This window comes from Melanerpes formicivorus, unplaced genomic scaffold (assembly GCF_026170545.1).
Source record: "Melanerpes formicivorus ecotype bairdi unplaced genomic scaffold, bMelFor1.0.p_v2 SCAF_3, whole genome shotgun sequence".
NCBI classification, from domain to species: Eukaryota; Metazoa; Chordata; class Aves; order Piciformes; family Picidae; genus Melanerpes; species Melanerpes formicivorus.
The window spans coordinates 13,282,137-13,292,833 of record NW_027142355.1 but is presented as its reverse complement, the minus strand read 5'-3'; the positions used below and the strand labels follow the sequence as shown (position 1 = coordinate 13,292,833).

Genomic DNA, 10,697 nt, shown 5'->3' with positions numbered 1-10,697 from the left:
GAAGGGGAAAAAAAAAAAGAAGTAGCTGAATCAATGATAATAGCAACCAAGTTCAGAATTCCTAAATGAAATTAATTTGCTTCCCTACTACAGAATCTTCCTCAGGTGATCTTGTATGTCTCTGGGGAAAGAAGTGAGGAAAAAAAGGCCTTACAAACCTCTACACAATGCTTCATGATCTTTCCCTCCTTTCTTGCATGATTTGAGGAGCGAACAAGTTAACATTTAAATAATCAGCAGCAGCGTGTTGCAGATGGCTTGAAATGACAGCTCTGACGCACAGACTCAGGCACACTGCTGTACTGCTAACCTTTAGAAGTGAAAAGAATAGACTCCAGCTGCTCCAGACACAAGAGTATGACTTGCAGAATGAAAACTGGGGCACTGGTGAGCAACTGAGAAGCCTTTAGGTGATCTCCTGGCTAAGTCCTTTGAACTGCCCCTGTCCTTTGGGAAATGCTGTGTTGACACACACGGTGTACGATTGTACATCCTTGCTGTGGTGTTCTCGTGTGTCGTGGGATGTCACACATGGAAGTGGTTTTGTGTTAGTTCCACAAATACATTTTGAAGCTAAAAGGGGCAACTCTGATTACGTACTTGTCTGTATGTCATTAAATCTGCTTTACAGCACAGGGCCACCTTCCAGCCAGCTATGCTGGTCAACAGTATTGTTGAATGGCCATGTATCTGTAAAACAGATTTCATAAGTGTTCAGGTTTTGACTTAGCAGTTTATTAAATAGCCTGAGTTAGTTTTGCCATACTTAAATATGGCCTCTAATTTAATTGCCTTTCCTCTCCTTTTTCTCTTCTGTTTCTTCATGTAATAGATGCAGTGATCTTGGGACTTCTTCTGAAATCGTCTGTATTATGTTCCTTTGCTTCTAGATACAAAAAAAATTGTGACTTTGAGGGAAACACCTGTGCAAACAGACTCCCATTTCAAGCGGGGACTAGGACAAGTCCTCCGTGCATGGCTGTTCATTGTCTGATGGGTGACAGCTGCACTGCTAATACAAGCTGTCACCACAGACCTGCCCAGCTGTACACAGGCACCACCCTGCAGGCAAGCAGGTCCTGATGCTAATACTTGAAGCAGCAGAGCTGAAATTGTTACTCTGGGTCACCAAGGGGAAGGAAAGTAGTCCTTAGTTTTGCCTTTTGCATTCCTTTATGGAAGTGTGGCTGCTCTGCCAGTTAGGATTCTGCTGGGTTTTGGTGGCAGGAACATTCCGAGTCTCACAGGGAGAAGGAAGGGCATAGGACAGAGGGTTGGGGAGGTGGGTAACACTGAGAGGAACTCCATAGTTGTGCCTATCACTACACAACTCCAGCAGCATGGTTGGGGCCAAGGCATACCTGTGTTGATGAGTGCTATGTCAACAGACAAGCCTGTGGTGAAGTAAGTCATTCCTGCACCAGGAGTTTGAGGGTTTGGGTTCTGAAAAGCCAGAGAGAGTGATGACAGCGTGGCCCTATGGGCTGGGCCTGGGGCTGCTCCTGCTAGTAGTTCTCATCACCATCAGCAGCAGGTATTTATCTCTGCCAGAACACAACAGGAGGAGCTGGGTGTCCACATACAGTACAGGCATGTGTGCAATGGTGTGTGTCTCTGGCCTGTCTCTGATCAGGTTTGACACAGTGAAGCATGCAGTTGTGCAACCAAAGAACCTGAGGCAGCTCTTCTAAGCACAAATGGGAATGAAATAGCATGGACATGAGGTGATGCCTGCCACAGTTCTGAGGTGCCCAGCCCAGGCAGCTGGACTTCAGACTCTCACTTTGCTGAAGCCCAGGGCATATTGTCTGGGACTAGCATCATGCAAAAGGAGGATGGACTGGATTATTGATTGGTGTTGAGATGCTTCAGAGCAAGGAAACAGTCCCTTGCATTGGCTTGGATGCACTTCACAGAGTTCTTCAAATTTTGTAATAATTTACCAGGGAGTCACTGCTAAGGGGTCCACACCAGGTACCACTACACTCTGAAGAGTCACTTCACATTTTTTGCACATCAACAAACAGCAAGAGAAAAATTACTCTCTGTTACAACCAGAAAGGGAGGGAAAGACTATTTAGCCAAAATAAAGATGGATTTTTGCACCTAGTCAGCATCCGGAAAACCTTCAGCCTGCTCTTGCCAGTGATCTCTGGAGAAGCCTGGGGTCTACAGGTAAAGAGGCAACAACTAAAATAGTGCTTGCTGCAGCTACAAAAGTGTTTCTTGTGCCGCTCACCTCAGTCTCATCAAAGGCTATCAGTATAATGAACTGTACCTCCACAGGTATGTTTTAAATCCTGAGATTCAAAGAGAAGAAAGGAGGCTGAGGGAAAGGGACAGCAGCGAAGTGGGGTTTTTTTAACAAACTGGCCTCGTGGCAGTAAGGGACAGAGCATGTAATGGGCAGACTGAGCAGTAGGTGGGAGATGCTGGCAGAGAAGGCTCATGGATCCCATCATACCAAGAGGAGATGCTTCAGAAGAATCAGATGTGTTTCACAGTTCCACTCAGGTCAGCACTCAAGTGCTCTCTTCAGCATGTTAAACATGTTAGGTGTCGGTTACCTTCTACAAAAAATAGCCCCTTGTATTAAGAACACAGTTGAGAAACTCCTGTGACAGTTTTGTTACTGTAACTGTCACTCATCTTCCTGAATTTCTCACCTTCCACTCATCAGTGTCCCTGTCTTTTCCTCTATACACTCCCTGAAGTTTGTTGGGCCCAAACAGTTTTTAGAAGTTATCAAAAGCTGAAAATAGAAATGAAACATATTGACCTGCTTAACTTAGAAAGCGCTGACACCTCTTGGTGGAGTTGTGGGTTGGCATCATTGTCCAGATGGTAACACTGCTATCCCTTTCTGACTTTATCTTCTTGCTTTGAAAAAGCCTTTGAAAAAAGATGACAGATAACCAGATCCCTTCAGATGAAAGAGACAAGCTTTACTCTAAAAGCAGCACCCAAAACCACTCAATGTCAGCCCTTGTTAATCCTCAGCCAGACTGTTATTCCCATCAGATCAAACAAGAATGAATAAGATTTAGGCCACGCTAAGTGCCAAACACCATTACTGAAGTCCTGCTGTCACACCTCCCCAAAGCTTTTAGCTTTTTTCTTTCTCTCCTGACTCAATCTAACTGGCAAAACCAACTCCACCCTTGGTAGCCACTGTCCTCACACAACTCAAAAAGCAGCTAAAAGAAACTTAGCCTTGCAACTGCCCAGACCCTTCTTCCCAGCAGAGACCAACAGCTGACAGCTATTGAGCTCCATCAGTACTCCTTCTGCCATGCTTGCTCTTTTATTGTGGTTTGGCTTGTGCTGTTTCAAACAGACACAGTCAAGCTAGAACTCTACATTGGTAAAAATAAAAGCTTTCTCAGTACTCTAAATGCATGCACTATTTTCCCATGTCACATGCTTGCATCTCCAGTAGAAGTATTTCAACACTCTAGAGCTGACTGTTAACGTGCAATGATTTTACTCAAAAAGCTAAAACAAAAGCTGTTCTTCTCAGTTTTTCTAATGGCCTAATCCATGACAAAGGCATGGTGAGCAGACCTCACCAAATAACCTGACATGAGCCTTCAACTTCCGAAGGTCGCTTTGCAGATGCCTCATCTCCTAGTGCTGGGAGAACAACTGACAGCAACTGCAGTGCCAAGAGCATTATCAACTCATGGAGAAACATGTACCACCAGAGAGGACCTGGACACCTCCAGGGCAAAAAACTACATACTTCACATACCCACCAAGGCAAAGCAGCACTTTGCCTCCACGTAAGCAGGTGTAAGAAAGCAGCTGGAGGGGCCTCACACTGAGTGAGAGGATGAAAAACTGTGGCATCTGCTAAAGGCTGTGAGCCAAGAGGAAGCTGCAGTGACCTGGAGCTTCATACCCTACCAGGTGACTATGGAAGACCTCACAAACATGGTCAAGCTCTGATTAACTCAGGAAACTTCCTCTGCATTGCTTCCTGTGGTAGTCATACAATGGTGACAGGCTAGGAAGCTTCTCCATCCTATTAGAAACAGCATTCCTGGTAATGAAAGGCAGAAATCCAGGGAGAAAGGATGTTTGGAGTCCAGAAAATAATGGTGAGCTTTGTTCAGAGTGTGAGGGACTAGTAGGCTGGAAGAGGTGACTGGAAGCATCAATGGTCATAACATAGATGTGATTTCAGAAGTACATTTGGGATGAGGGTTTTGTTTCTCTGAAGACAGTTACCAAGTCTTAAGGGTGGGATGGGGGGAAATGCAGACAGTACAGGAAGCTGTTTATGACATAGCAAGATGGTTGCTGCTGCATGTAGCCAGATATCAGCTCAGGCTGGTTGAGCTGGGCAGCTTGAAACAACATGCTTCACTGAAGTTGCTGAGATGTCTGCCTCAGTGTAGCTTATTTGAAGAGATAAATGAGTTTAGCAGCTCTGTTAACACTTGAAATGCAAATTCTGTGATGACATTTTTGGAACCTTTACTGGTTCTAGCTCAAACATTTTATAAGCTGCGCTGGCAGTACAGAATGCAATTCAGATGCACCTGCTCTCCATTCAAATCTTGTCTTAAAAAAAAAAGGTAGAGGACACTGTAAAAGCATTAGAGCATAAGTAGTAATGGAAAATAAATGGGATCATGAGTGAAAGCAGTATCTTGAAGTCTCCAGCACAGGAGAGATCACAGCTGTTGTCATAAAGAAGATGTAATTTATAGCTATATTACCAATGTTTAAGAATATGGAAGAAACCCTGTTTATGTAATATACAAAACATATTCTTGAAGGGATTAGACTAAATAATGCCCTAAATTCAGCATCTTCCAGTCTAATAAAGGACATAAAACCTGTTCAGCAGTCTGTTTCTATTTTAAAAGACAAGCTATGGTATACATTACTAATATTGTTTGTAAAAGAGAGCTATGGAAAGTGGGTTGGTGGGATGTTCTGCATATATTAATGGTTCATTAAAAATGCTGTAAGAAGTAAGGGGCGAAAAAAATGTAAGTTTAAGATGCCCTCCCACATAAGGAAAAGGATTTTAAAGCACTTATTAAATTACTTCACTTGCTTGAGCAAAAACATGAGCTTTCTTGGAAATCAGGGCAAGCTGATTACACAAGACTCAGATAATTCTTTTTAAAAAAGCTATTTCACAGGATCACAGAATGTTAGGGCTTGGAAGGGACCTCCAGAGATCATCCAGTCAACCCCCCTGCCAAAGCAGGATCACCTAGGGCTGGCTGCAGATGAGTGCATCCAGGCAGGTTTTGAAAGCTTCCAGAGAAGATGACTCCACAACCCCTCCAGGCAGCCTGTTCCAGTGCTCTGTCATCTTCAACATAAAGAAGTGTCTCTTCGGTTTGAGGTGGAACCTCCCCTCTTCTAGCTTGTACCCATTGTTCCTTGTCCTGTCACTGGGCACCACCAAAAAGAGACTGGCCACTTCATCTTGACACACACCCCTCAGATACTTATAGGTGTTGACAATTATCAGCCTTCTCTTCTCATGACTAAACAGCCCCAAGTCTCTTGGTCTTTCTTCATAGGACCTGTTCAAGTATTGCAATCATCCTCACAGCTCTCCACTGGACTCTCTCCAGCACACCTCTGTCTCTCTTCAGCTGGAGAGCCCAAAACTAGACACAGTATTTCAGGTCTCACCAGGGCAGAGTAGATGGCCAGGAGCACCTCCCTAGACCTGCTCGACACACTTTTCTCAATACACCCCAGGATACCACTGCCCCTCTTGGCCACAAGGGCACACTGCTGTTGCATGGAGAACCTGCTGTCCACCAGGACTCCAAGGTCTTTCTGTCCATGGAGCTGCCTTCCAGTAGGACCACCCCTTGTCTGTACTAGTGCCTGCTGTTATTCCTCCCCAGATGGAGGACTCTGCACTTGTCCTTATTGAACTTCATGAGGTTTCCCTATGCCCAGCTCTCCAGCCTGTCAAGATCTCATTGGATGGCAGTGAAGCCTTCCAGTGTGTCAGCCACAATCCCCACCTCCAGTTTTGTACCATCAGCAAACTTGCTGAGGGTACACTCAGTCCCCTCATCTAGGTCACTGATGAAGACACTCAACAAAACTGAACCCAGTGCTGATCCCTGGTGAACATGACAGGCCACCTGGACTTTGTGAAGATTTTTATCTACATTTAAAGGGGAAAAAAAGTACATAATTTGGGCTGCACTTAAAAAGATCTTAATGTGTATCATTTAGAATTACTCCAATTAGTTAATTTTATATGGAATTGTGAATACTAGTGCTATCCTCCTGGGCTCTGACTCAGTCAAATGGAGCCTGATGTAAACTGTGAGCTTCAGAAGAGCAAGGGATCATCTTTCTGGTCAGTAGTGAGACAGCCCTGTGCACCAAGGTCCCGATCAGGTGTCAGGGAAGCTGGAAGACAGCAGGCTCAGACTTCGTCAAAAGTCTGCTCGCTTTGCAAGCTTCAGGGTGAGGAAAATGGAAAATATGCTGTGTAAGAGCACCTCTTTGGTACCAGATTTGAGTGCTGTAAAAGTTACTGGGCAATCAAACAGTAAAATCTCCAACAGCATCAGCTGTAGGACAACATCTCTGGTTTATTCTAGACTGCATAATAAAAAGACCAACAGGAGCTGCGTTGACAGCTGAGCAGTAAATGACAGGGAGGGTTTTTACCAACGGCCTGTGCTGGCCGGGGCTCCGCTCAGAGGCACAGGTGGCGCAGCCAGCACGTGGCTGCCCTCTGGCCATGCTGCATGGCTGCTGCTTGCTTGGTTTAAGCTGAGCAGGGCAGTGACCCAGCAAAGCTCTGCTACTTGTGGAAAAGCTATCATGCTGCTGTGCCTAGCAAGACAGAACCTACTGCACAGACAGAGCTTTTGTGGCAGTCCCCAAGGTGGCATTTGTCCCTGCCTCCTGGCAGGTTAGTGGTCAGAGCTAGTCTCTGGCCCAGGACATCAGCTCATCATGAAAATGAATCCTTCACTGGGCCTGGCTTTCAACGCTATTCCAGCAACTATGAGTTTAAATATGAGGAGTTTACCCACACTCTACTGGCAAATATAAGAATTGGGCCCTTGAGTGGATGAACTGTCCCTTAGGCCAGTTCAAATCCCACCACATCTAACAGGGTTTCCTCTATAGAAGACAGGTTCAAGTTTTCAAACAACTTAAAAAGAAGGAGGAAAAATGTGTTCCAGGCACTTAAAGAAGTGCTCCTTTCAACACAATCCCTGCTCTGGAAGAACGCCTGCAGCAGGATCATCTCACCCAACTTTCAGTGCCTGCAGGGCAGCTGTCTGCCTGACAGAGCTCCCATGTCCCTGCCCACGCTCCCTTCACTGAGCAGAGAAAATGCAGTTTTCAGGACACAACGTAACTGACCTGTTTTAAGTACCTACTTCAGGATGAGATGAATTGTTCCCAGTAGAGCCTGCTTCTTCTCTCTGTTAACTATAAAGGGAGTCTAGCTAATACACCTCTGGCCGGGTAATCCCACTTGTCATGCTGAATATGTACAGAAAGAAATGCCCCAAAATGCTCAGCATGCTACTAGTTCATAACGTTAACACCACGTTACACACGAAGCACTTAAGATCTATGGAGTGGAAGAAGGACTGCAATTAGCTTTAATATGAAGCTGTAAGGGTTCTGATAACACAAGTAAATTAATACCTAAGCAGCAGGTCTAGAGTAATTGCATAGTTGCTACAAAGAGAAGTTGCACAAAATTACCATTTGCAAGGTTGCAGCAAACACAATTTCCTGATGTAGGCCAGTGCAGGGACCTGAAGGCTCAGGACATCAAAGAGTCAATTAGCACAGAATAACTACAGGTAGAAAATGCTTGAAGAGCATGACTGATAAAAGACTTCAGACAAATAAGCTAGACACCTGTAGTTCAACTTAGGTCCACATGAGACACATGAAGAGCAGGCTCAGAAATCTTTCAAGGGAATATTAAAAGAAAATACAAGTGAAACACAGCCCTGCTAGTGAGCACTGTTTGCTTGCCTGACTTATGTGTGGATAACTAACCAGCCTACTGAGAAATTACTAAGAGGCATTAGAGGAGACGGCAAAAAGGTGAATGCATACAGCAATGCCTACAGAGGTTACCAGTACCTGCAAAGGAGAACCTTCTCCTTTACTCGCCACATTTAAGCATGGGGCAGCTAGACCCTGCTCTTTGCGCCCAGACACACAGTGCTATACAAGCTGCCAAACCACCTGACCCAAGAGGCTGCTTAACAGATCCAGTACGGTTAATTCTTGAGGCTCAGCAAAGCTTCACAAATGGTGCCTGCAAGCAATGGGCCTGGGGAAGGATGGAGAAAGTCAAGCATGGTGTTATGGTGTGCTCCAAACCCCCTTTACCCCATCTCCATCAGCGGAGGTTTGAATGGGGAAAGACAAAGGCACGAAGTTGCCTTCCAAGGTGCAAAATTGCCTGAGGACAGGTAATTAGCACCTATTCCTTCCGCCAGGGCAAAGGTTGCTTTCCCGTGGGGGAAGTCCCCTGGGTTTGGAAGCTATGATTAAGCGGGGTGCTTCACACCCAATATACATTGGCCTTGGACACATTGTCTAGAAACGCCTTAAACAAGAGTGACCAGAAAGCGATCGGGGCTCTCGTCATCATCTTGCTCCTGCTTTCGCTCCTGCTCTGGCTCCCGCCTTCATCTTGCATGCTCCTCTTGGACCTGGCTTCTCCCCGGACCCTGCCTAAGGTCCTGCTCCCTGCCTGCTGTGAAACCTGCGGCTTTCTTGCAGTGCTGCTGCTCAGGAGTTTTGCCTCGTAGCAGCTGTATCTACGGACACTTTGATTCTGGCGGGTCCTTTTCCTTTGGATCGTGCTGCCTTATCCACAAATTGGATTATAAAACCTGCAGTTCCTGGAGCCTGCCACCGACAAGATACCTAGGGACCGTCGCCAAATTCCTGCTCCGTCCTCCTGACTACAACCTGGCGTTCTCATCGGCTTTCCCAAGGTTCCTGGCTTGTCTCTGATTGTAAGTGGGGTGAAGCTATTTTGTGGCTTAGCCTTTTCCATTTTCTGAATTCTCTAAATGGTACCGAAGTTGCCCATAAGCATCCTGGTAGAATTTGTGACCTGACAGAACCTGTATATAATTTATAAGTGTTTATAACTAATTTTGGGGCAGGGTTTTCGGGAAAAATAAAGGTAACTATATTTTTATAGTTCCCGCCTCGTTAATTCAGCCCCTATCAAATCACACGGGCAGTGACAGATAGCATTGCTCTGGTGTACTAGGAGTTAGGAGGATTCACTGGAGTGCCAACAGAGGCCTTTGGGAAGGGCAGATCTTCAAAGCTGCCCTCTCCATGCCTTGGCGGGGATGGACATCTGAGCACTCCACAGTGCAAAGCAGAAGGACCACAGTCTCACTGTAAAACGCTCGAGAGATAACCTTGCCAAGTGATAACCCTTCAGCACCACATTCTTGAGATTACCAAGATAAAATATTCTAATAATGGTATCTCATGCAAAATGAACAAAGGATTCAATGAAAAGGTTGAAATAAAAAGCTTAAGTATTCCAGCTACACTACTTGGTCAAATGGTTGACATTCGCTCTGCCTAAAAGGCTTGCCCCTTAACACCTCCATGGTCAGAGCTATTTTTCAGTGCCTGAACATGACTACCAGCAACTCCATTAACTCAATCAGCCTGGATGAAATTTAATTGCAAGCAAAGACAAAAATGTGTTGTAGTTTAAGGACAGGATTTTCAGTTTTGTGCAAAAGGACTGAAGAGAGCAAAATGCCCATTAGTTCTCAAATGATTTGCATTCTTGGCTTCCCTAACCCATCCGAAATTCAAAATCAACAGTTTTTCCAGTGCTATCAGAGCAGAAATTACAGTCAAGACAACAATAAGTTATAAGTCCTGTATCTATTATCCATTCTTCTGTAATTCAAGATGTCATGGCTTGAGATTCAAGAAAAACTAATTTTGTAGCCAAACTAGACTAACAACATAAGAGTACTTTCTTGTTACAGTTTGAAGGGGGAACTTTAGCCTAGTCCCTGACTGCAAAGACTGAAAATAAATTACCATTGGATATAAAAGGAAAATAATGATAAGGTCTATGTAATTAATTGGATTGCTAATGGGAGTATAGAGAAGAGGCCTAAACAGCTCTTTCTCTTCTCTTCTTCTCACAACTTCTCTCTCTCTTCTCATGGCCTTGCCAGGGGTATCTCTGTTTTGACTACTGTGTGAAGTTAACAGGAAGGAGGGAGGGAGTGGGGAACGAGGTGAATGGGTCCCCTGGAGCCATCCAGGGTGGTCTGAGGAACTTCTCAGGGGTGACCTCATTGTCCTCTACAACTACCTGAAAGGTGGTTGTAGCCAGGAAGGGGTTGGTCTCTTCTCCCAGGCAACCAGCACCAGAACAAGGGGACACAGTCTCAAGCTGCGCCAGGGGAAGTTTAGGCTCGAGGTGAGGAGAAAGTTCTTCACCGAGAGAGTAATTAGCCATTGGAATGGGCTGCCCAGGGAGGTGCTGGAGTCACCATCCCTGGAGGTGTTCAAGAGGAGATTGGACGTGGCACTTGGTGCCATGGTCTAGTCATGAGGTCTGTGGTGACAGGTTGGACTCCATGATCCTCAAGGTCTCTTCCAACCTTAGCGATACCGTGATACTGTGATATTGTACACATAGTGTGTATTTTGTACATATT

At 45.3% G+C, this 10,697-nt stretch overlaps 1 protein-coding gene across 4 annotated transcripts in view; it reads right to left on the bottom strand.

Annotated features, from left to right (window-relative positions):
- COG5 (component of oligomeric golgi complex 5) overlaps window positions 1-10,697 on the bottom strand; it is a 181,775-nt gene that overhangs the window by 1,627 nt on the left and 169,451 nt on the right. The window contains exons 22-23 of one of the 4 annotated variants that reach the window (XM_068166894.1): window positions 2,780-2,892; window positions 5-1,544 (exon numbers count right to left, since the gene is read on the bottom strand). The exons of 2 other annotated variants lie outside the window; for them this stretch is intronic. In XM_068166894.1, the coding sequence (XP_068022995.1) occupies window positions 2,784-2,892 (109 nt within the window). In that variant the 3' untranslated portion in view covers window positions 5-1,544; window positions 2,780-2,783. Of the gene's footprint in view, window positions 1-4; window positions 1,545-2,779; window positions 2,893-10,697 lie in introns of those variants that run through there. One more of the 4 variants, XM_068166887.1, reaches the window with a different exon arrangement.